At 39.5% G+C, this 26,461-nt stretch overlaps 2 protein-coding genes across 3 annotated transcripts in view; both read right to left on the minus strand.

The window, feature by feature from the left end:
• Positions 1-5,953: 5,953 nt before the first annotated feature.
• tiprl (TIP41, TOR signaling pathway regulator-like (S. cerevisiae)) lies at positions 5,954-18,232 on the minus strand. 2 transcript variants are annotated; one of them, XM_067992849.1, is made up of 8 exons: positions 17,683-18,232; positions 12,279-12,398; positions 10,851-11,030; positions 10,364-10,463; positions 9,947-10,078; positions 8,853-8,948; positions 7,462-7,524; positions 5,954-6,802 (listed from the first exon to the last, which is right to left on the minus strand). In XM_067992849.1, the coding sequence occupies exons 2-8, from the start codon at positions 12,380-12,382 to the stop codon at positions 6,626-6,628; spliced, it is 852 nt and encodes a 283-aa protein (XP_067848950.1). In that variant the 5' UTR covers positions 12,383-12,398; positions 17,683-18,232; the 3' UTR covers positions 5,954-6,625. The 2 variants fall into 2 exon arrangements, with proteins under 2 accessions (XP_067848950.1, XP_067848951.1); XM_067992850.1 differs by lacking the exon at positions 17,683-18,232 and adding an exon at positions 16,041-16,579.
• Positions 18,233-23,947: 5,715 nt separating this feature from the next.
• The window catches only part of LOC137326943 (gamma-aminobutyric acid receptor subunit rho-3-like), a 65,071-nt gene continuing 62,557 nt past the window's right edge, over positions 23,948-26,461 (minus strand). Inside the window, exon 13 of the mRNA XM_067992318.1 lies at positions 23,948-24,795. Within this exon, the coding sequence (XP_067848419.1) occupies positions 24,490-24,795 (306 nt within the window). The 3' untranslated portion in view covers positions 23,948-24,489. The remainder of the gene's footprint in view (positions 24,796-26,461) is intronic.

Consider the following 26,461-nt stretch of genomic DNA (forward strand, 5'->3'; position numbering starts at 1 on the left):
ATTTAACTTTTAACTTCTGTAAGTTTCAGTAAATTAAATCATTTCCGTGGCTTTTTATAAGGTATGTTACATTTTTATTTACACTAACATAGAGAATGTCACTTTAAATGAATGAATTTTACTTGCCTGCTTGTGGGCAGGGCTTCCATTCTCACAGCCCTTTGCTATGCGCATCAGCCCACGCTGTTCAAGGCTAGGCTGATCTCGCGATTTATTTCCTGCCTCTCAATTCAAGCAATTCCACGCCATGGATACGGAGTAAGTTAAGTTCATTCCCTTCATTTGTAGGGGCTGCTGTGGACTTTGCCACACCAGTCGGAGCAATTTCCAGCCCATTACTTCGTTTGCAGGTATATTTTGTACCAAGCTGAATAAATGACCAGTTTGTGACTACCAACGAACTTCTTGGAGCCAGAAGCCTCTCCTGAATCCCCAATAAAGCTCGTTAGTCAGCATCTGTAGCGGCAAAATTGTCAAGGATGAAGATGAAAGAAAACTAGGTGTTTTAATAAATTCAACATGCAAAGCAGCAATCAATGAAATAGATGGCAGGCTGTGGGGTCTTTCTGGCTAACATCACCGTTGCAGTGAATTCCGGGGCCAACATTTTATATGTATACCCTGTGTGGGTTGAAAAAGGTTAATGTTTTGGGTGCAGATCCTATCTTATCTCTTTATAGACAGTGACAGAGTTACTGTGTATTTGCAGCACTTTGTTTTTATTTCAGATTTTCATCATTGCAGTTTTTCTTTTTTGCTGTCTTGAATCAGTGCTTGGCAGAGACTTCACCCTCAGAGGTTCTCAGGTGCAAAGGTTTGATGTCCACCTGTAAAACAGTAGCTTGGGCAGAGTTATTTCATTTTGTAAAAAATTGAATTTTGCAAGATTAGTGATATAAAATGGTTGGAAGTGGGTAGTGGTGTCCCACAGAGTTCTGTTCTGGGACTGCTTCTGTTTGTTGTTTACATCAATGATTTGGATATAGGGCTAGAGGGAGTGATGTCCAAATTTACAGACAATACTAAAATAGGAAGCACAGTAAATAATTTGGAGGGCCAAAGGAAGCTGCAAGGAGATATTGATTAAACTGGGTGATGTAGAAGAGCAGAAGAATATTGGGGAGGGGGTTCAGGTTCGGAAGACATTAAAAGCAGCACCTCAAGTGGACAAGACCATTAAAAAACTTCATGGAATACTGAGTTTTATAGCAAGAGCTATAGAATATAAAAGTAATGGTGAACCTATATGAAACCTTAGTAAGACCACAGTTGGAATACTGTGCAATTTTGGGTTCCACACTATAGGAAGAATATTGAGGCAACAGACAGTACAGCACAGATTCACTAGGATGCTTCCTGGCATGAGGAAATACAAAGATACGAAGATTGATTTGAAAAACTGAAGCTGTTTTCATTAGAGCAAATGAGATCAAAGGGTGATTTAATAGTTGTTTAAAATTATTTAAGGATGTGACAAAGTAGCTAAAAACAGAATGAGAGATCTAAAACAAGTGGGTATAGATACAAGATTAAATATAAGAGATTTAGGAGCAGAAGAAATGTTTTTACATTGAGAATTGTGAGGCTGTGAATTAGTGACTGAAGCAGAGACCATGGCAACATTTAAAAATAGGTTACATAGGTGGTTGAAGGAAAGGGAATAAAGAAATATGGGAACAGGGTAGACACACAGGGTTAATAGTACTGCTCATGTGGAGGATAAATACCAACACAAACTGGTTGGACTAAATGGCCTATTTCCATATTGTAGAAGGCATGACTGTCAGATTAAACAATTTTGGAAAGACATCATAAGGTTTAGTGGAACACATTTGAAAAAGAATGTTATATGTCAATGTTACATCATCACTGCACTGGGAAGTTATTAGGCTATCTTCCTGGAAAACTTTCCTCCATCTCCTAAGAAAAAACAGCTCAAAGCAGCACCACTTTGGTGGGTGGAGTATGTTGCTGCAGTCTGGATCATGAAATTCTGCAATGTGATTTATTTTCATTAAAAGCTCTAAAATTTATCAGTTATCAAGTCATTGCACACCATTTTCCTTTGCACAATACTGTCCAAGGTTTGTAAGACATTTCTAGATGAAATTGCTCTTCAATTCCACAATGTCACCAACAAGTTAACTAGTTTACCAAAAATCTGTTTAATTTATATGAAAAATGTTCTTCCTCCTTCCAAATTATCCCAAAATAAGGTATCTCAATATTAGGTATACAAAAATCTTAAGAGTAGATGTAAAAAAAATAACTGCAAACACCAGAAATTTTAATCTAATTTCATATTGAGTTTGAGAGTGATGTAGTTAAGTCCGAAACTAGGGTCTTAAATTTAAACAAAGCCAATTACGTAGGTATGAGGGACGAGTTGGCTAAGGTAGATTGTGAAATTAGATTAAAAGATATGATGGTAGATAAGCATTGGCAAACATTTAAAGAAATAATTCATAATTCTCAACGAATATACATTCCCTTGAGGAATAAAAACTCCATGGGAAAATGATCCATCCGTGTCTAACTAGAGAAGTTAAGGATAGTATTAGATTAAAAGAGGCTTACAATGTTGCCAAAAAGAATAGTAAACCTGAGGACTTGGAAGGTTTTAGAAAACAGCAAAGGATGACCAAGAAACAGATATAGAGGGAGAAAAATTGAATATGAAAGTAAACTAGCAAGAAATATAAAAAGATTGTAAGAGCTTCTACAAGTATGTAAAAAGGAAGAGATTAGCAAAAGTAAACATGGGTCCCTTAGAGGCAGAGACAGGACAAATTATAATGGGGAATAGGAAATGGCACAGGCGTTAAATAAATATTTTGTATCTGTCTTCACAGTAGAAGACACAAAAGACATTCCGGAAATAGTGGGGAACCAAGGGTCTAATGAGAGGGAAGAACTTAAAGTAATTAAGATTAGTAAAGAAAAAGTGCTGGAGAAACTAATGGGAATAAAAGCCAACAAATCCCCTGGCCCGATTGCCTATATCTTAGGGTTTTAAAAGAGGTGGCTGCAGAGATAGTGGATACATTGGTTTTCATCTTCCAGAATTCCCTAGATTCTAGAATGGTTCCTGTGGATTGGAAGGTAGCAAATGTAACCCTGCTATTCATGAAAGGAGAGAGAAAACAGGGAACTATAGACTAGTTAGCTTGACATTAGTAGTAGGGAAAATGCTAGAATCTATTATTAAGGACATAGTAAATTATAGTATGATTAGGCAGAGACAACGCAGTTTTATGTAAGGGAAATAGTGTTTGACAAATCTATTAAGAGTTTTTTTGAGGATGTAACTAGCAGGGTAGATAAGGGGGAACTAGTGGATGTAGTATATTTGGATTTTGAAAAGACATTCAATAAGGTGCAACAACCACATGTGTGGCACAAGATTAGGGCTCATGAGATTGGGGGTAATATATTAGGGTGGATTGAGGATTGATTAACAAACAGAAAATAGAGAGTAGGAATAAATGGGTCATTTTTGGGTTGGCAGGTGCCGCAAGGATCATTGCTTGGGCCTCAGCTGTTTACAATCTACATCAATGACTTAAATGAGGGGATCAAGCGTAAGTTTGTTGGCGATACAAAGCTAGTTGGGAAAATAAGCTGTGAGGAGGACGCAAAGGGATACAGACAGGTTAAGTGAGCAGGCGAGGTGGTAGATGGAGTATAATGTGGGGAAATGTGAAATTAGCCACTTTGGTTGGAAGAATGGAAAAGCAGAATATTTTTTTAAAAGGTGAGAGACTAAGAGATGTTGATAGTCAGAGGGACTTGGATGTCCTTGTACATGAATCACAGGAAGTTAACATGCAGGTACAGCAAGCAATTAGGAAGGTGAATCATCGAATGGTTACAGCACAGAAGGAGGCCATTGGCTCATCGAGCCTATGCTGGCTGTTTAAGAGCAATCCAGTTAGTGCCATTCCCCCACTCTTCCTCCATAGTCCTGTAAATTTTTTCCCTTCAAGTATTTATCCAATTCTTTTTTGACGACTTAATCTGCTTCCACCACCCTTTAAAGGCAGCATATTCCAGATCATAACTACTCGCTGCGGAAAAAAGATTTTCATGTCGCCTTTGATTCTTTTGGCAATCATCTTCAATCTGTGTCCTCTGGTTCTCGAACCTTCCGCCAATGGGAACAGTTTCTCCTTATTTACTTTATCTAAACCTGTCATGATTTTCAACACTTCTGCCAAATCTCCTCTCAACCTTCTCTGCTCTAAAAACAACCCCAGCTTCTCCAGTCTCTATGTGTAATTGAAGTCCCTCATCCCTGGAACTATTCTAGTAAATCTTTTCTGCACCCTCTCTAAGGCCTTCACATTCTTCCTAAAGTGCAATGCCCAGAATTGGACACAATACTCTAGTTGTGGCCGAACCAATGTTTTATAAAGGTTCAACATAACTTCCTTGCTTTTGTACTCTATGCCTCTATTTATAAAGGCCAGGATCCTCTCTGCTTTTTTTAAACCACTTTCTTAACCTGTCCTGCCACCTTCAAGGTCTCTGTTCCGGCACCCCCTTTAGAATTGTACCGTTTAGTTTATATTACCTCTCCTCATTCTTCCTGCCAAAATGTATCTCCTTTCGCACTTCTCTGTGTTAAATTTCATCTGCCATGTATCCGCCCATTCTACCAGCCTATCCATGTCCTCTTGAAGTTTATTACTATCCTTTTCACTGTTTACTACACTTCCAAATGGTATGTTAGCCTTTATTGCAAGGGGGTTGGAGTATAAGAGTACGGTGGTCTTGCTGCAATTATATAGGGATCTGGTGAGACCACACCTGGAGTACTGTGTACAGTTTTGGTCTCCTTACCCAAAGGAAGATATACTTGCCTTAAAGGGGGAGCAACAAAGGTTCACTAGATTATTCCTGGGTTGCCTTATGAGGCAAAATTGAATAGAATGGGCCTATATTCTCTGGAGTTTAGGAGAATGAGAGGTGATCTCAGTGAAATGTATAAAATTAGAGGGCTTGATAGGGTAGATGCTGAGAGGCTGTTTCCCCTGGCTGGAGAATCTGTAAGTAGGGGTCATAGTCTCAAGATAAGGGATCAGCCATTTAGGACCGAGATTAGGAACATTTTTTTCACTGAAGGTTATGAATCTTTGGAATTCTCTACTCCAGAGGGCTGCTCAGTCATTGGAATATTCAAGATTGAGATTGATAGATATTTGGACACTAAGGGAATCAAGGGATATGGGTATAGGGCGGGAAAGTGAAGTTGAGGTAGAAGATCAGCCATGATCTTATTGAATGGCACAGCAGTCTCAAGCGATCGTATGGCCTACTCCTGCTCCTATTTCTTATGTTCTTAAATGCACAACTGATCGGTAAGCATCCGAGAAGAGAATGCAGGTTGATTCTTTGTGGCAGAGCCCTCTCTCAGAACTCAGACTTCACTCAACTTTCTTACAAAGGACCTCTATTCAAAATGTTAACATGTCTTCAGATCCTTTTTTCGATCCTGATGAACCCACAGTATAATTCCAGCGCTTTGTTTTTATTTAAGGATTCATTCATAAATTTTAGACTTAATATGAAACTTAATTTATGTACCATCTGGAGGATGGTTTTGTATTTTTTGAATACAAACTCTTATTGTGCTGCACATTAAGTTCAACAGAGGATGTCCCATATATCAGTTATACTTCATAATTTTTAGACCTCCCTTTACAGTCTGAATAATAATTTCTACAGAAACCTAAGTGCTAATTTCTATCTTAATACATTTTTGAATATTGTTCTATTTAGGTCTGTGCTGTAGAAATGGCATGCATAATGGTACACTAAAGTATTTGTTTCTCCTGCTTGATTTACTTCCCAAAAAGTTAACATGCTTCTATCTAAAAAGTAAATTCACAAATTTCTACATTAATATCAATCTTGGTTGTAAGGCAAACAACTTCAGATCTCTTCAAGAATGGACCTATTCAGAAATCAATCTTTATTTAGATTATATAGTGTACACATTTCCACGGTTTTAAAGATATCCATTATTGGCTTATATTGACTGATCAATACAAAACTGCATGAATGTAACTTGCAGTGATGTTGGCTTGTGTGGACAAATGCTGTAATTTACTGATATGCAAGGGAATAATGTTAGTGACAGACAAATACAAATGCTGTGGTACAGCTCAATTCATGTTCCAGTGCTACCAGCACATTATGACCAGTGCTGTTTCAATCTACCTGTTGTATATCTACTAATTTTCACCTTAATTACAAATGACCAGTTAAAAATCCCATCTGTCTTTTCAGAGCTTGAATAGATTTAAGATTTCACTAGCAAAAAAATAGAAACATCAATAACAAGCACATAAAAATCAGATTGAAAACTGCACTGCTCACAATAATACTTTGGCTTCTGCTGTAGCAACTAAGCCTGAATCCTTAATCAAGCCAGTTAATAGATTTTGTTTTTGATAAATAGTCCTTTGCAGCTGTTAGAATGTTAGCTGCTGCTTTTATAAGAAAATTCACTGCTGTAGTTCTTCAGAAGTACATTGGCAGCTACTAAAATAAATCAAAAAGGATTATACTAGTTTATCACTTAAAAAGAACACACAACTCTTCTCTTTCCCATTGCAGAATGTCACGTCTGTCTTGATTCTCTGCCTGCAACACCAGCGGTTACGCAGATCTGCATATTTCCAAATACTGTGTTGTTGTCCACACCCTCAGGGAATTCCAATTTCTCACAGATTAGCTGTTTCAGGGGTAAATACTGTGAGATTTCATTTGGATCAGTAAAAAGATATTGTGGAACAGTCTGGAAACAAAAGTGAATTCGATTAGGTCTGGAAAACTATCTCCACAAAGTTTTTTTTCCCTCCAGGATCCTGAAATTACACTATGGGATGCTAACATATGAACACTTAACATATTCACCTAACCAGTTTAAAGTGAATAGATTAACATCTGCTAAAACAGCAAAAAGGAATTCCAGACAAAAGGAATAAGCATTCATTTTCTAGTATCCCACATTATAATTGCAGGGCCCATTTATTTTAAATTGTAAATAGGCCCAAGCTTTAAGGTGCAGCAAAAGGCAAGTTTCATAAGAGAACTTGTTCAACTGCTGCTAGCAGTTGTGCTTCATGGTGCTCTGACAAAATATCAACTGAGTGCATTTGTTTTCACAATTGCTCTGCAAATGGATCCTTTGCAGGAGGATTACCCTTCAAAACTAGGACACTAAAATGAACACTAGTATTTCCCCCAAAGCCTTCTTTGCTTTTAAAAGTGAAATTAACAATCCCAGCCCATCATTGCATCAATATTACCAAAACAGAACAGGAGTTACAAAAAAAAAAACTGCCTTGCAATTTACTGATGTAATCTGTTCACACATGATGCATTTCCAAATGCCTAGTAATCTTTTACTTCTTCGGTTATTCAGTTGCAAATCCCAGATACTTCAAAAGTTACCTGAAGAGCTGATACATTACTTTCCCGGGAGCTGTATTCTGAGAGAAGGTAGTTTTTGTCAGCCTGTAAAAGAAAAATCAAATGGTTTTGATCCACTAGAATAGTCTTTTATTAAAAAAAATGTAACTTGAACTTTCAGGGTTCTTTACTTTTTAAACTTATAGCTGCATTTTTTCATTTATCTACCAGAAAGTATCTACCAGAATGTAGGGTCTAGATTTTTGAAGGGAAAATACCACTGGTGTCTCAACTCCCTGTTTTTTGTACTGTCCGATTTTTTTCTTCAACATCCTTTTCAGTTCCTACAAGAGCCGAGTTATGGGCGTTCTGATAAAGGGCTATATGCCTGAAATGTCAAAATTGTTCGTTTCTTTACAGATGCTGCCTAACTTGCTGAGTGTTCCCATTATTTTCAGTTTTTATTCCAGATTTCCAGCATCTGCAGTACTTTATTTCTTATCATGAGTTCTGGGATGAGTTAAGAATCTCCTTCAATTTTGAAAACTGCCAAAATATCATGACTCTTAATTTTCCCTGAACTAATATAATCTGCTCTGAGACAATTATGGATGAGGACGACTATCCTGTCCATCTTAATTGATCCATCCAGAACAATCCTACAGTCCCCCTATTTCTAATTGTTTCTTAAATGATTCCAGGGTTTTCATCTTCACTACTCTATCTAGAAGTCTATGCCAAATGTTGAGCATATTCAACAAAGAAGTGGAAGGGAAAAAATTGAAAGAGAAAGCCAAAAAGGTGGTACTTTAAAAATGTCACAATGCTTTGCAAATTAAAACAGAAAACCTCAACCCATACAGCAAGCTTGCCAAAAAGAACATTCACATCTGGCAAAAGATCAATTCTTGCCCACAAGACTCAACAGCAGAGTGGAAGGTGGTCACAAATTGATTTGCAAGCCCAAATCTATTTGTATGTAGAAGCTTAGTAAATAAGGACGATTAGTTTACAGTTTTACAGCTCAGTCCCAAAAATACTATGAAGATGGGACAAAAATAATGTCACATCAGCAACACATTGGAAACTATTGAATCTGAGGCTGAAAATATGGGAATTTTCCTTAGTGAAGAGCAGGAGGAAGGGTAGCAAAGAAAATTATGATTATTCTGTAGACCATCACGCAGTATTAGATTGGTGATGATTATCTGACTAGAATCTCAATGTCCCAGTGATCTTTCTCCAGTGGCCAATCCAAAAGGTACATGGAGGATAAATAAGAATGAATGATAACTTTGCATAGTACAAACTTAAAATTGCAGTTCACCTGTATGCATTATAGTTACTGAATCATATTTTAACATTGTTTAGATTTAATACCACAATAATACTGCAATACATAGGTAAAGCAAATAGCTATTTTCCATCCTTACCTCATGATAAACTCTGGTGTCATTTGTCCGTATGAGTACACCATCAACTCTCAAGAAAAATCTTAACAGCACGAAGAAACTAGATGGCATCACTCTCTTGAAGAAAAAGATGAATTAATTTCTCAACTGTACTGCCCATCAGCCTCCATTACCCAGCCAAAATAATTTAACTTTAAACGATCTGCAATTTCTTTCATATTTTTGAGCTGCAGTATTGAGAAATGTTGAAAATCACAATCTGTTTTGTGACAATGAAATTAAAAGGAATACACCTCAACAAAAAAATACCATTTTCCAGTAGGAGACAGCTGGAACAACACTCATTGCAATTATGAGCTGTACCCAGTCATCTTTTTGAATTATGCAGAATAACTTCAGGATAAGGCTCTATAATCTTGTCCATTATTTTCTTAAAAACTGTGTCCTTATTTAAAATAGCACTTTACAAATGTACACCTCTGACTGGCCTCTTCACTGCAACCATTGTATTTTTCCATTTTCATTCATTAGGACACATGATTTTACCCCAATTGCTCAGTAGGAAAACACTACATACACAAATCTTTGAAGGTGGCAGGACAAGTTGATAAAGCTGTTACAAAAAGCATATAGGATCCTTGGCTTTATAAATAAAGGCATAGAGTACAAAAGCAAGGAAATGATGCTAAACCTTTACAAATTACTGGTTAGGCCTCAGTTGGATTAGTCTGTCCAATTCTGGGCACCACACTTTAGGAAGGATGTCAAGGCCTTAGACAGGGTGCAGAGGAGATGAGGGGGAGGGGGAGGGAGGGAAAAAGGAGAATTAAATTAAGAAAACTACTGGAAAAAGGTTACGCATGTTCACACTTTCACTGCATAATTTACTTCATTGGCCTGGTACAATATGACTTCCTCACGTACGGAAACTTGGCAAAACAATAATGACATCAGCACCTTTTCATTATGCTTTTGGAGTGGGTCATTAGTGGCACACAAGTAGTCACAAGTGCTCATAGTAGAACGGGCAGCCATTCTGATTTTAGCTTTCACCACTTAAGCAATGGTGTCATTAACAATTTTTGTAAGGTAAACTGCCAGATAATCCATCTTACCACTTTTACACTAAGCATGGAAACACCGTGATCATGAAGTTCATCTTCAAACAACAAAACTTCTTCAAAATACATGATCTGCTCTCTGGTTTTCAATTTCTCCAAATCAATACGTTCGGTTGTGGGAGTAACCTGCAAAAGAGATGAATGTATACCATTCAGCCAGCTAAAGAGTGACAATATGATATGGTCTAAAAGAAACAAGGTAGTCAGTAAATGGACATGATTATCATTGCATCACATTCCAACATGGCTGATAAAAAGGCAATAAGTCAAACTGGACAACATTTTGATGATTCACTTCACCAGAGTAAATTTGTAATCATTACATATACCCACCTAGCAAGAAAACTGGCTTAAGCATTAGTAACAATATAATAATGTGGTTGAATTAAAGTCAGTATCTTCACAAATTACCTTTAACTTTAAATCATCACCGAGTAACGTTCCTTTATAGTCTGTAGTAAAAGTCCAATCATAAGGTTTAACAACTTCTTTCGAGTGTTCAGAATCAGCCCTAAGATTAAAACAGGTATGTAGTTTGAAATTAATTCTGCAGAACTTGCCCTGTCAATCATTCTGTAATCAGCCAAAACTCAAAAAAATGATTCCCCACCCAAAAATTAGGATAGTCCCAGCAGGTGATCATAAAGACCATTATGGTACAATATCCTAGTTAAATTGCTCAATTAATAAAGTGAAACACAAATATAATAATAGTACTTGTTCGGGTATCTGAAAATTAATTTGAATGTACCGTGAAAATCAGTAAGTACAAGGCTAAGACCAGTTGTATTTAATAGAACAAGATTTGCCATCATGTAAAAAAAGTCATGACTTATTTATGGACATCACCTGCAGAAATCTAAAGGATAGTTTTTGCACATGCAGTATTTGACCTCACCTGCTCTCCTGCCATGCCTCTGCACATGCTACTTTCACAGTGCCATGCCCATTATCCACTCTCCTTAAGGCATCAGTAGCATTAAATGTAATTCCAAATCCACCAGCATGTTGCACCTTTAAGACATTATCACCAAACAACATCTCTGGAAGGGAATGCATCTTCATTTCCTCAGCTAACCTGTGTGGTTAATCAGTCAGAGGAAAGATAGATACGTTGAAAACATTAGGAAAGACTGTGTCCATTACAGTGTTGAACAATCAGCATACTTATTAACAACATCCTCACCAATTAGATGGAAGATCTAATTTTACATTTGAGTGTAAATTAAAAAAACATATGGCTCTAACAGGACTGATAGATTCATTTTAACATAAATTCCATAACCTGAGAAATAGATTTGACCAAATTCATCAAAAATGGTGGCTAAACAAAAGCTTTGTGCAAATAATTTTTCACATTGTTTCTACATTTATTCTGGTATCCTCACTCTTACCAAGTCCCATTCACCCATCGCCCCTGTGCTCACTGACCTACATTGGCTCCCAGTCCAGCAACACCTCGATTTTAAAATGCGCATCCTTGTTTTCACATCCCTCTGTTGCCTCGCCCCTCCCTATCACTGTAACCTCCTCCAGCCCTACAACCCTCTGAGAACTCCGCGCTCCTCCAATTCTGGCTTCTGTGCATCCTCGATTTTAATTGCTCCACCATTGGCATCTGTGCCTTCAGCTGCCTAGGCCCTAAGCCTCTCTCTCTCTCTCTCTCTCTCTCTCTCTTCCTTCCTCTCCTTCCTTCCCCCCCCCCCCCTCCTTTAAGACACTCCTTAAAACCTATCTCTTCAACCAAGCTTTTGGTCACCTGTCCTAATATCCCCTTATGCAGCTCGGTATCAAATTTTGTTTGATACTACTCCTGTGAAGCGCCTTGGGACGTTTACTAAGTTAAAGGTGCTATATAAATGAAAGTTGTTGTTGATGCTGTAGGTCCTATTATTCCTAATGTACTATGGCTACAACAGTAAGCTTTAAGAAATGGAGGACAGGTTATATCAAGTTTAGGGAATTTTGAGCCAAGCTGGTAACAAGCCAACTTCAAATTCTAGCTTTGTTGACCATGACACGAAAGTATCCAAAGAGAAAATTAATATGAGAGTCCAGTGGTCTTGGACTTGAATTCAGATTTTAGCAGATCAACAAACCATCAACCTTATAATACTACGGCAATATAAGGCCACGACCTTTTTAGAGCTGTGTTGTAGACAAGCTTATTGTTTTCTTGAGTACTGTACGTGATAAAGCACAGACAGCAATTTTTGAATTATGCTGATCCAGGATCAGTAATTTAATATTTCTGTTCTTGAACTTTAAGATATTACTAGAAAGCACATAAATTCAGTCTAAAAAGCAAAATAAACTAATTTCTTACTTTTCAATGTCCTTTGATTTCATAATATGGCTTTTATTGGCAGTGAGCTTCCATGGTCCAAAGTTAAATTCTTGTTTGCTGTTTTTGAAACTGTGTGTTGTCATAGCGGTCAAATGTCACCTAAGAGAAAATATCAAGTTACTTCTATGAATCACCTCAATTATATTGTATATGTACAGCGATAATTCAATAGTATCTTTGACTACATAAATCCTTCAGATTGAGAATCATAAACAAATTCCATATTATAGAAGTCACTCTTATATACAATTGTTCATTGCCAAGAATACTATTCAGTGACTGATTCTATACTGTAGGCATCAAGGGCATTTTTCTAAGCATTCTGAAATAGCTTTGAAGTATGTAAATTCTTTGATTATATCTGAAATACTAAATAGTTACAACATACAACACTTGACTTTATTGGGCTTTACAGAGCTGCCACTCTGTCAGCTGAACAAAGAGGCTCAACAGAGCAGCAGATTGCAACTTCCAGAATACACTCTGTGTAAGCATACTGCATGACAACTCTTAGAATATATCTTAAGGCTGGCATCTCTCTAATTCCAATGATTACTACATTTTGGAGCTAGGTAGGAGCAAGGGACATCATACATTTTTTTTTAAATGACTAACTAGCCTTTCACAGGGTGTGCCACAAGTTAATGCTCGTAAACCTTGTCTGTCCTATTCTTCTTCGCCTCGGTCCAGATGAAAAAGACTGAGAAAACTAAAAGCCAAGTAGCCAACATTAGGACCGCAGAACATAATTCACATTGGAAGAGTCCCGTTAAAAAAAACTACGAAAGTGCTTTTTTGTTTGTACGAAAATATCAAAACAAATAAAGCATGAACTTTTTAAACTTTATCTGTGATAACTTTGACAGGAAAAACAATGTTTCTAACTATATCTAAGAGGTTGTTTATTTATGTAACTACAACACACTTCATACGCAGATTTATTTATATAATTACATGCGAGGGCAACAACTTTATTTCTTTATCTAACTGTTGTGGATGAGGAAAACACTATTTATGTAAAATTGAGTATTGAAAAGTCTTTGTTCATCACACACTCAGTCTCCATCACACAAAAAATCCTGACTAGTTTTTGGGACATTTGAACCAATGAAATAAATCCTTATTTCACTGTCTTGAGTACATCTCTTTCAAACATCTTCCCAAATCCACTGAGCAGCAATGAGCACCCCTTCTTTCACCTTGGCATCACCCCTTTCAATCAACTTGCCGTGAGCAATGTCATAGGTCATTTGCTAGTAAAAATAAACTTTGAATTTCCTGCCATTTCCTCATAGGCTAGCCTGGCACTGTAAGCAAAAGCTGCCTGCATCCCAGAGTGGCTCAATTCATTACAGCAGAGAGCACAACTTCAGCTCATCCAAAAGTCTGCTGCCCATATCCTAACTGGCACCAAATCTCACTCACCCATGATCCCTGTCCTCACTAACCTACAATGGCTTCCAGTCCCCCAATGCCTCCAATTTAAAATTCTGATCCTCATGTTTATATCTTTTCATGGCCTCACTCCTCCTTATCTCTTAACATCCTACAAACCCCCCAAACTCTCCATTATTCTTACTGCCCTTTTTGTACAGCTCCCCATCATCGTTGACAACTGTGACTTCGGCTGCCTAGGCTCCAAGCTCTGGAATTCCTCCCGAAAACCCTCCGCCTCGCCAGGTCCCCCTTTTCCTTTAAGACCCTGCTTAAAACTCACCTCTTTGACCAAGTTTTTGGTCACCCTGCTTATATTTCCACCTTTGGCTCAGCATCTATTTTTAAATTAGGTCTGTGAAACATTTTTCTATGTTAAAGACACTATATAAATGCAAGTTGTTGTGTGTTACAGTGGAAATCAAGTGGGATACCCACCACGTTCTCCAGTCTACTCAAAAGGTAGTAAAAATACCATATTGTTTATGTTCAGGCTAAAACTAATAGACATATTTGCAAGATAATACATCAAAATGGAAATACATAGCCAGAAGTTAGTAAATACTTAAAAACACTGATCAGCTCACAAGTGGTTAGTCCTTAAAATTTAATGCTTACACAGTCTGATAACTGCAAGATTATTGGATGAAACAGTTTTTTGTAGAATTTTTGATGTGCCTTCTCCACCTGCAGCTTTAGTGCTGACCCAGATTGGGTTGTGGCACCCCTTGCTCTGGCATGAAGCAGTCAGCATCCAACACTGGACCAACAGCCAACCTTTGCTTTTCCCCCTTTACCCGGTTCAATCTATTGCCACATCAAGGTACAAATCAATCATTCACCAGCAATATTTGACAGGTAGCGTATCCAACACACCACCTGCATATTCACTTGTCCAAAATAGATTGTCTAATATTATTTTGATTAGAGGTTACTTGCCTTTCCCCCTAAAATGCCACAAGTATGAGCCGGCTTCCCCTTCTATTGTCCAACTAATAGATTGTTCATTCACAACTGCAGGGTGACAGAACTGCACTGTTTTGCAGCATCTGGCCTCTTGCACAATTTGCAATGCGCCCAGATCTTGCAGAGGCTTCCATCTCCCCAACTATGTCTCAAGTCCAACCTAGACCAATTTTTTTCCCCCCCAATGGAGCTCTTGGCTCCCAGTGCTACAGTCAAACTCCTGGTTAGACAGACCTCCATCCAACTGATGGGCAGACAGAGCCTTCATGTCTATCTGTTCTCTTGCCTCCTCAGCCCACAAAATGATCAGCTTGCTTGATATTCTGACTTGGGATCCTGATCTCAATCAAGAAACCATATTTTTAAAACATCTGGAACAACTTCCAGAAAATGATCTATTGACTTTGACTCTCACATTTCATCATAAGTCCCTACATTTTCTCTCTCTAACCAGTTTAAATGCATCTTTCATTTCTATCGCCAGTTCTCTGTAACTGCAGTTCTGAGTTTTCCTTATTATGAATTGATATGCCTACTTGCTTCTGGTGTTGTCAAAAGCACTGAGAATTGCACACTGTACTTTGGACCTAGTAGAGAAATTGCAACAAGAATCTTACTAGCATCTTACTCATACTTGTCTTACCCACTTAGCAAACTTTTTTATAACAATTCAAAAGCTCGTAAGACAGTGACAGTGTTATCCCCTTCCTTAACATTTGGAATAAGCATAAGGTTTGATAAAAATTGTTTTGTAAAGAATTATGGGCTGAATGAACCATTTCCCCCACTCACAGGTCTGTAGTCATTTAGGTTCTCCCCCAAACCGAAGATATGTTAGCGCTGTTTCTCCTTTTCTTACCCCATGTTTAAGGTGACATTTTCTTCAGACTAGTGCTTGCACTGTGCCTTTTTGCGTCAGCCTTGGCTCAGTTGGATGCACTCATACCTCAGTCAGTAGGTTGAGGATTCAAGCCCCGCTCCAGTGAGTTGAGCACATAAGCTAGGCTGATACTTCAGTGCAGTGCTGATAGAGTTGGAGGTGCCTTCTTTCAGATGAGACATTAAACCGAGGCCCTGTCTGCCCTGAGGTGTACATAAAACATCCCATGGCACTATATGAACAGCAGGGTAGCTCTCCTGCCCTCTATTTAATCCTCAACCAACACTACTAAAGCAGATTATCTGGTTATCTAACATTACTGTTTGTGGAACCTTTGTACACAAATTGGCTGCCTACATTTCAACAATGACTACACTTTGAAATTAATTCATTATTTGTTTAGTGCTTTGAGATATCCTGAGGTCGTGAAAGGCACTATGTACATGCAACTTCTTTCTTACTTGTGCTGCCACTGTGCCTTCTTGCATTGGTGCTCTCAATCCTTTTCTTCAGCCTTGTGCCTGGATCTCTCCTTCCAAGTCTTCAGTTTAAGCACATCTAACTGGCACGCATGAGCCAGAACGTCCCCTTCCTGCTCCCACTGCTTAGCCAATTCCAGCTGTGTTTTGGCTTCCAGTTCCACCATTATAGAGTCAATGTCTTAACTTGTACTCATAATAACTTGCTTGCTTCTGATGATTTGTTGAATTTAAACTTAAATTCCTGGCTTAGCACACTTCAGACATCTACTAGGAACCCTCAGGTATATTACTCGGCTGGACTCATACTTAGACTCTACCAATTAGAAAGAAATTGGGAGGGGAGCAATGGGACGATCATCCTAATATATTCTGCACAAAGCATCTTACTATTAAATTCTTTCCACTACCATCTAAATTGACTTTACTTCATGGAAGAATCAGTTACCTATTAACATAATAAAGGCATCATACTTAGGAACCTGAGATGGTTGGTTTACAAAGGACACTTACATTTCTGGGTGATAGTGGGGTTTGAAATCAGCACTATCCACCCATCTAATGCATTTACTTTGCCAGTTTACCACCAGCGTGCCACAAGACATTAAGCAACTGGCCAGTGAACATTCCATCAACATCACTACTGCTTGGGTCCATTGTGCTCCTACTGAGGCTTTTTACTCACTATGCCCAAAGACCTGAGACAATAATTTCTCTGCATTCTTCTTTATTGCCTTAGCAGAGCAGTGAGTGATCAGTTATTGCTGTTTATCAATTGATTTTCCAAGCCCTGCACTAAAAGATACTTTGTGGCAGCATTTCAATTTGTAGGAACAATTTGCACTAAGTAGATTAAATTTATATTTGAAAAGCTTTAAACTTTGCTATGAATTAAAACCATATCAGTATTAGATTAAAACCCCAGTGCACTCTGGGCTCCAGTTCTATGTTGCACCCAGATTCCAATTTACCCGCAGGTCTCAATTATCTTCCATTATTGCTTCTGACTTAGGTGGTTACTTAAATACTGCCCGATCCAAGCTCTATCCATCACACTCCAGGTTCTTACCTGCACCTTTATTCCCCAGCACTTCACCCAAATCCTGCCCTCTCCAATCGTTACCCCACTCTCTAATTCTCTTAATTACAGTCTCTCTCTCACACACACCCATTATCCCTCTCACTGTCCTGCTCTCCCACCCACTGTTCCACACTCTTGCCCTCTGCTCTGCCTGGTACTCATTTTGCTCACTATCCATTCTCACTTGCTGCTATACCTCCAATTCTCTTACCCACTGCCCCAGTCTCTCCTTTCCAATTCCCACTCCACCCCGTGCTCTCTCACCCGCTATCCTGCTCTCTGCCTCTCACAGGCAGCCCAACTCTTAACCATTGCAACGCTCTCCCCTTTAACGCCCCCACTCCTCTCCCTCCTTCGAACGTCCCTCTCCTCTCTCCCTACCCCAACACCCCCTCTCCTCTCCCTACCCTACTCCGTCTAATGCCCCCTCTCCTCTTCCTCCCTCCCTCCCTCCCTCTTCCACCCCTACCCCTCCAACGCCCCCTCGCCTCTCCCCTACCGCCTCTAACCCTCCCCCTCCTCCGTTTCTTTCTCTCCCCTCACCGGTCTCCTCGGCTCCTCCGGTTGATTGGAATGGAATTGGCCGCCGTTGCTCCCGTGTTTTCCTAGGCCCGGGTCCGCTGCAGTTCCGGCCCCTCGTCGTCCCTAAACCCACAAAAGAGTTCCGCGCTCTCAAGCCACAGGTCCCAGCGACCGGGAACGTGGATTATTCCGGTAAATGGAGAAGGAGATGGTTTAAAAGACAAGTCACCGTTTGGTTTGCTCCTGTTTGTCAGTAAAACTGTCGAAGCGCCACCGAGTAATTTGTCTGTAGTCCTTCTGCTAAAAGTGTCCGGGGAGCCGGATTGAGGAAGAACCGCGACTTCCAGCGGCGGCCGGTCCGGGTCTGTCCTTAAAATCAATCGATTGAGTCTGACCCCCATCAATACCGGCGGGACTCGGGCCTCCACTCCACTCCCACCTGAAAGGGCAGATGCGGCCTCGAATTAATGTCTTAGTCGAAATCCGACACCTCCGACAGGGCAGCGCTCCCTCGGCACTGAACTCAAGTGTCAGCCGAGATTCTGAGCTCAAGTGTCTGGAGAGGGGATTTCAACCCCCAACCTCCTGGCTCAGACAAGTGTGCTATCATTGAGCTAAGACTAACTCATAAATACCTTTCTAAATTTTTCTTTTTCAAATATTCATCCAGTCCCCTTTTAAAAACTATTATAGATTCTGACTCTGGTAGGGTATTCCATATCCTAACACTCCTCTGCAGGCAGGCTAAGCTCTCCCTGTATTCTTTCCGTGACTATCAAATTTATACCCTCTAGTTACCGATTCACTGATCAGTGAAAATAGTTTTTTCTGCTTTATCTCATCAGGCTCTTCAAAATGTTAACACCTCCTCTTAACTTTTATTGTTCTCATGAAAAGAGTTCAGTTTCTCTAGTCTCTTCTCATAATGAAAGAATCTCATCCTAAGTAGCATATGCATTCCCCTGCTTCAAGACACTCACAACAGCCATGTTCTTTTAGAACTCCACTTAGAGGTGGGACCAGACATATCCACACAAGGAAGACAAAATGTCAGCCAAACCTTACAGGCAACTCAAGTGAATTGGCCCTGGAACAGGCCGGTTGCTGTCCCATCAGCCGAAGGAACAAAAATGGGAGAAAAGCTAGAGGACAATGCATCCTCTCGATTAAAAACTTTGGGGGACAAAGATTGAGATTAAGGCAGAGAGAGAGAGGGAGGGAAATAAAGACAGACATTAACAAAGATAGAATCTAGACACACAATGATTAGACTTAGAGATAGGAACACATTGGCAGGCATAGAAACATTTGAGGGACCAAAAATGTGAAATTTGAGCCAAGGAGCATGTTTTGTGCCTATAGACATCCAATGCAATTAAAAGGAAGTTAACTTATTGAAGGAAAATTCTCTTCTTGTTAACGAGTTTGCGAAGGGATAGTACTAACATCCACCAATATGGGAGTATTGCTAACCCACAGCTATTTACTCCCAAAACCCCCATTAACCATGCAGGGCAGTTTAGAAAGCCACTATTCACTGGCTTATTGCCTCTAGGAGGGAGGGAAATACAGTTCTGGTGCAGTTAGTTTAAGGGGAGCCTTACATTTACAGCTCCAGACACTACAAGATGGCAAAGAGAGAGTAGCAGTTACAGGCATGGCAACAGCTGTAAGGGCACCAAGGTTTACAAGTGCATATGTGGAGGTGGTGCTGGCAGAAGTCAGGGCAAGGAGGCACTGTCCTACACAGTGCCAAGAAGGATTTCATGAACTCACAAGGGTGGCCAAGGTAAGTGAAGATACTCATGCTAACATACATCCTCTATCATCAATACAGCCTTCAATCACCTCCTGACCTCATACGTTTTCTCTCTCAGCACCTGGTTGTTAAGGGAATTCGGTATTGCAAAGGGCAACCTTTCTAAGCACTCACCAGCCATTTTCTCTACTCCTTTTAATTCAAACATCAAACAAAAATAATTAACAAAAGTGCCCCCTTCTTAGAGGGGTTCAACTAATAAACACCCAAACCATAAAAAAATGAAACTTATATCATAATATTAACCAACCACTTTCTGAGCTCACCTTTCCTGCCACAAAGGCTACAGCTAGTCTTCAAAGACACTTAATTTAAAGGGACAATGCACCTCTAATTCTCATCAGCATGGGATGCATGTGCTCATATGGGGAAAAGTGCCCATGCCAGTCACAAGCCTGGAACTCCAAAGAAAAGGCTGGTTTACAGCCAGTGCCAGAGAAATGCCACTGAGGGAGGACCACCATGATGGAAGACCCTGAGGGTAATTTTGACTTTGGGTGATAGTGTAAAACAGGCAATATTGGATCAGCCACCCATTATACATCTCTCCTGATTTTCATTTCCATTGACAACCCATAAAATTGCTGCAGCATCAAGATGCCCAGAAGAGCTTCTAAAAACTGATGGCTTCCAGAGTGGCAACTGCTACTGTTTCCATAGATATTTTCAGCTGGACATTGTCACAGGACTTGCAAGAGCTGATTGGGACTATTTGGTTTGTGATGATACCTTCAAATAGCACCTCCGATCCTGTGCCCAGCACCAGTGGGATGCAAGGAGTCGGTGCAGGTATTGCTGTTGCTCTATGGACTGGCTATGAGCCTTCTTCCTTAAGGGCCTCTCCAATGTCTTCATATAAGGGAGCTTCAGACACTGCGAGAAAAAGGGTATCAGAAACCGGTCCCTCTGGGATAGCAGCTACCCTGAGATGAGAGTCATCCCGGGCCTTTAGGGCTTCAGCGGAACCATCCCAACCACCCACTGTGTCACCCAAGGAGCACCTCATAGGGGTAGTAGATTAAGAGCTAGAACAAGTAAGTTAGCTGGTACAAAGTGTAGTCACAATGTTAAGAAATAGTTGCAGATAGGGAGAATGGATTTTGTGGCACTTCCTGGTGAATGCTGTTTAAAGTAAACACGGCTTGGGCACATAGAGTTGTGAGTTCATTCCTGTGTTTGCCTTCAACTTTTGGGAGTTGGATGATGGCAGGGGAAATGGAGACTTTTGTCTTATGAAAGAATTTGGCAGAAATCTTGGGACAGTGAGAGGTTTCATGAGGATGTGGGGAGGCAGGTGCGAAATTATTTTGGTGAGTGAACTCATTTTTTGAAAGTGCTGGGCTATCAGTTATGCTCTTCTTGCTCTGGCAGCTAGTTCTCCAGTTCCACTTACTCTCATACCTGCGCACATTCCTCGTGTTTTGGGGCAGTAGGTGCTTCCTCCACCTTGTCATCATTGTCATTACCTACAGGTTCCATAAAGAGCAAGCCTTTCTTTGCGACAATATTATGAAGCACACAATATGCAACAATGATCTTGGAAACTTCTGCTGAGCTGTACTGCAGTGCTTCACTGGAATTATCCAGGCATCTAAAACGAGACTTCAGAATTCCTGTACTCTTCTTTATAATACTTCTTCTCATTCCATGTTCCTCATTATTTCTGTTCTCCCTCTCTATCTGTGGAAGGCTCACTGGAGTCATCAGCTATGAGTGGAGGGGATAACCCTGGTCACCAATTAATCACGCTGATACATGGCCTTGAGTCATCAGAGCTGGAATGGTGGATTATTGCACGAGGAGTCGTGGCAGCTCCCCAGGTATCGGTCATTGACATGTAGGGTGAGGTGATTAACATTGCACACTAGATGTACATTGATGAATAGAGCCCTTTCTGTTCATAAAATAAAGGGGGATTTCACTGGGGGCATTGAGATGCACATGAGTTCCATCAATTGTTCCCTGCACCTATGGGAAGCCAGCAAGCCTATATAACTGCAAAGCTCTCTCTCATTGCCTCTTTGGTTCCATTGGAAAGAAAATTAATTGTGCAGCCCTCCTGAAGAGAACATCAGTGACCTTATTGATTGCTATTATTGCTCCTGTGAAGCACCTTGGGATGTTTTACTACGTCAAAGGCACTATATAAGTGCAAGTTGTTGTTGATGCAGTAGTGAGCTGCTGACTGGCTAATGTGGCACAGGTCATCTGATGTTGCCTGGAAGGATCCAAATGCAAAGAATTTTAAGGCAGTGATGACCTGAACGGTACAGACAATGTTTTTCTCCCCATGGAAATGGGCTATAGTCCTTCAGCCAGCATTTGCATTATTTCCCCAATAGCCCCAGGAGAGGGAGAGGAGGGCAGCCTCAGAGCACAGAAGTTCACAGTTTATATAAGACTGTCTTGGTCTGTAGACCCTGGTGACTGAGTATCCACGTGTATGGAAGAGATGCCTTCTATGATGTCTAACTATAAGTGCCTCTCATCTGGCCTCTTACATGTCCCCCTCCTTTTTATAACAGAAAAAAAGGTATTCCCATAGGAACATCAATGTCTGGAGTACTAAGCAGTACTTTGAAAAGAGCTGATTAAAAGTAGCAACAAATGTCCTTAATTAACGTTCAAAGTACTTTAAGGAAAGCTATGCAGGCAAAGGAACACCAGCCTTCAGTATGAGCACAAAATGGCCTCCTCCGAGCTGTATCCACCTCAGGGGTACCTGCTGAAGCTTCTACCACCATATTTATAGTGGCATTAATTATTTGGGGCTGCAATGAAAAAGAATGGGTCAAAGGGGCTAGCCACCCCCCACCCCCACCAACTTTGAGCCCATTTACATGAGGTGGTAAACACTTCTGCTGGTCCTAAAGTGGACTGGTGACTTTTGGGGGGTGGGGGGGCAGGGAGAATGCAGGTACAGTTTTTGTTGCAGCACATTTGAGCCAAAACCATAATGAACCCACTCTGTTCATTTTACTACCCTAAATCTGCTCCAAAATGGGCAATAATTCTGAAGAGAATTCCTCTCCCGCTATTTTTCAGTTGCATGTTGTTTTTTGAGTTGTCAGCTTTTTAGGGGCTGTGTCAACTTTTTTTAAGCTGTTATTTAGGACATTTGCTCATATATCCAGGGTTTGGTACTTACCATGATTGTGTTGCAAAGAGGTAGCTGCTGCTGAAACTCTGTACCTTCAACTGATGGAACCACCATTCAATGGAGTATGATGTATGTCCCTGTTTTGATTAGGAAGATGGTTGCAAGCCTGCAAACCTGTGATTTTGAATGGCAAAGTCTGGAATGATGAGGGCCAACTCTGGAACTGGGAACAGGGATTGGCTCATGCCCATGAAGGGATCAAACACCTATATTACAGGTCTCTTGAGAGTGATGCCGAATGAAGATTACTGGAGACAGGGTCATGGGAGGCATAGCGAGCAAGATGGGGAGATGGTCATTTGTGGGGACAGTAATTGGAAGGGCCATGTCTGCTGCAGCTGTGGATCAGGTGGTCGAGAGGCAGGGAACAACAGTCCCTGGCAGGGAACAACAGTCCCTGACAGGGAAACATTCTTCTACCATCGAGGCAGATAGACCAACTGTTCAGACATGTTTAAAGTATTATTTGACACTTGGAGAATGAAAATAGGAAATTAATGAATATATACATTTGAAAATACTAATGTACCTAGCTAGTTTCTTACCTTGTACAGTTAAAACCAAATACGGTACTATTTCACAGCTGAGATAAGCAAACTACACTGTTCCACAGAGTCACCAAGTGGTCAGATTCTACAACAGCAGTTTCACAGACTATCCATTAATGGGAAAATGCTAATAAAAATCTGACAGGGCAGGCTTCACCAGGAGTGGCCACAATTAATATGGAAAAAGCCATAGGGAATGTTGACGTAAGACTTCTGTTTGGAAAGAAGACAAGACATGCCATTTTTAATATTTTTTTGGTGGGTTACAATGCACCTTTTGTTCTGTGTACCCGTAAAAATTTTAATTCACAGTATTTTCATAGTACTTGTATGTCTGTTCCTTTACTTTAACCCTTTAAGCATTGCATCCTTTTGTTAATTCAGATTCTCTGTCTGCCTGTTCAGGTGGATGTAAAAGGTATCATGACACTTTTCAAAGAGTAGGGAGTTTGCTCAATGTCCTATCTGACAGTCCTCCCTCAACCAACACCACCAAAAACAGATTAGTTGGTCTTTCATCTGACTTGCTGTTTGTGGGATTTGCTGCATGCAAATCTGCTGCATGTTTGCCTACTTAAAAGTGACTACATTTCAAGATTAATTCATTGGCTGGGAAGTGCTTTGGTTTGTCCTGAGGATATAATAAGATGCTATATAAATGCAAGTTCTTTACTGAAAAGTTTGACAGAATAAATTGTTAAACCTTAGTAGGAAAGAAATAAGGAGTCTACACTTTGAAATTAATTTTGCTTTTCCTGTATTCTTTTAAAGATAATTTCCAGCAAATTTGGTATAATGTTCATAATATATACAGTACAATACAGTTCAGGCTGACAATGCATTCAGTTTCTTATATCTCCAGTGTAGCTATCTGAGCATGTCAGCTAAATTCTGTATCACATTCAAAAACTAGTGAGGTTTAAATTGTCTGTTTCACTTGTACTCCAATATGCATTCAGGTGTCTTGCACTTTTCTTTCATTCACTTCTGTAATATTCAGCTTCAGATCTTTTTGAGAATGTAATCTTACAAAAAAATTAGTAAAATGATGTCAATATCCTAAAAATTATGAAATCTGCTCAGATTGGACCAAAAGACAGTATATACTGAAGCACTGTTTCCTGTTCAATAAAATCTATCATTAATTCAAGATAACATTCCATAGCCTAGAAATTCAGGAGCGCCCATTTTTGAGCTTTAGGAGGCCGCGTAGCACCTGAAAATGGATGCTATGCGACACAATTTCTAGGCCTCGATATACAATTCAGAAATAATAAAAAGGTTGGTAATGATTAGAAATTTTATGAAAATAAACACCAATAAATGAAATTAAAAAGAACAAACGCTGCAGGAAATAAAACCCTTGAGTAAGTATCAATAGCATGACTGTTCTTTATAATAATTTCAGTGACATTCCCCTTAATAATAGATTTTGTCCTTCTTAACTGTTGACCACTTGTATTTGAGCAAGATACACGTTCTCTGGCTTCAGTATTAGCTACATTTAAACGAGCTTCGGCATAGTCTGACAGGTCCAGCTGACTATCATGGTAGCAGCCATCAAAAGCCATGGTTTGCGTCTGATTCAACCTAAAGGAATCTGAAAACTGAAAAATAAAAGTGCCTTTGTTATTATCACTAGTACTGAGACACCGACGAAAGATTAATTGATAAAATCAGATAGTCCTTAAAAGCAGTCTTCCTATTTACCAATCTGTTTACTGCAACATAATTTATTAAGTTACTGGCAAGAATAGATAGGGAAAGGAGAAAAGGGAATGGAGTTTTTACAGTGTGTACAGGACTCCTTTCTTAACCAGTATGTGAGAAGCCCAACAAGAGAGGAATCACTGCTGGATGTAGTAATGGGAAATGAACCACAATAAATAAGAGAAGTAAGCACATAATAAGGTTTAAAATAATGATTGAGAAAGTCATAAGTAAGACAAAAAACAAAATTGGAAAAAAGCTAATTTTGAGGGGATGAGAATAGAACTAGAGCAGATAAACTGGAAAAAAAGAGAACAGTAATGGGTAATATTTAAAATGATGATCAATAGAGTTCAGGAGAAATATATTCTTCTAAAAAAGCAAGAACAAACTAGCCAATAATGAAACACCATGGATGAATAAAGAGATAAGGGTAAAATTGAAGGCATATTCTAAGTGCACAGACAATAAAGGAGAGGATGACATAAGGGAATACGAAGAGGTCAGGAAAGAAGTCAAAAAAACAATTAGGAAGGCAAAGGAGAACTACGAGATTAAATTATCAAGGAATATAAAAGAAATAGTAAAGTATTCGACAGACACATAAATAACTAAAGAAAAATCAGAATAGGGATAGGGCCACTACGGAATGCACAAAATAAACTCGCAGGTAATGGCAGACATGTTGAATAGTTACTTTGCCTCCGTATTTACCAGGGAGACTAACTTGGCAGGCAGGACATTAAAGGAAGAAATCAAAAAAGATATTAAAACATTAAAGATAGAAAGGGGGGAGATAATTGATAAACTAATCAAATTAGGGAGGATAAAACCCCTGATCCGGATGGATCGCATCCGCGAATATTAAAAGAAGTTAGGGAGCAGATAGCAGAGGCACTATTACATATATATAAAAATTCATTAGAAAAGGGAATAGTGCCAGAGAACTGGCAGACAGCTAATGTGATTCCTATATTTAAAAAGGGAGATAGAACAAGTCCAGGGAACTATAGATCAGTTAGCTTAACATCAATGGTAGGAAAAATAATGGAACCTTTACTCAAAGATGTAACAGAAAGACATCTAGAGAATGAAAATATAATAAAAAATAGTCAGCATGGATTTCAGAAGCGAAAGTCATGCTTTGAATTCTTTGAAGAAGTAACATAAAGAGTAGACAAGGGTAATGTAGTCGATATAATATATTTGGAATTTCAAAAGGCCTTCGATAAGGTGCCGCATTGTAGATTCATGGCTATGGTCAGAGCATGTGGAGTCAGGGGACAGGTAGCATAATGGATAGCAAATTGGCTACAAAACAGAAAAGAGAGTAGGGGTTAAGGTAGCTACTCAGACTAGCAAAAGGTGGGAAGTGGTGTTCCACAGGGATCAATGCTGGAACCACTGTTGTCCACAATTTACATTAATGATTTGGATTCGGGAATCGGAAGTACAATTTCAAAATTTGCGAATGACACCGAATTGGGGGTGTAGTTATTGTAAAGGAAGATTGTGTCAAAATGCAACAAGACATTAATAAACTTGCAGAATGGGCATGTAATT

The sequence above is a fragment of the Heptranchias perlo genome, chromosome 11 (assembly GCF_035084215.1).
Source record: "Heptranchias perlo isolate sHepPer1 chromosome 11, sHepPer1.hap1, whole genome shotgun sequence".
In the NCBI taxonomy this organism is placed as follows: Eukaryota; Metazoa; Chordata; class Chondrichthyes; order Hexanchiformes; family Hexanchidae; genus Heptranchias; species Heptranchias perlo.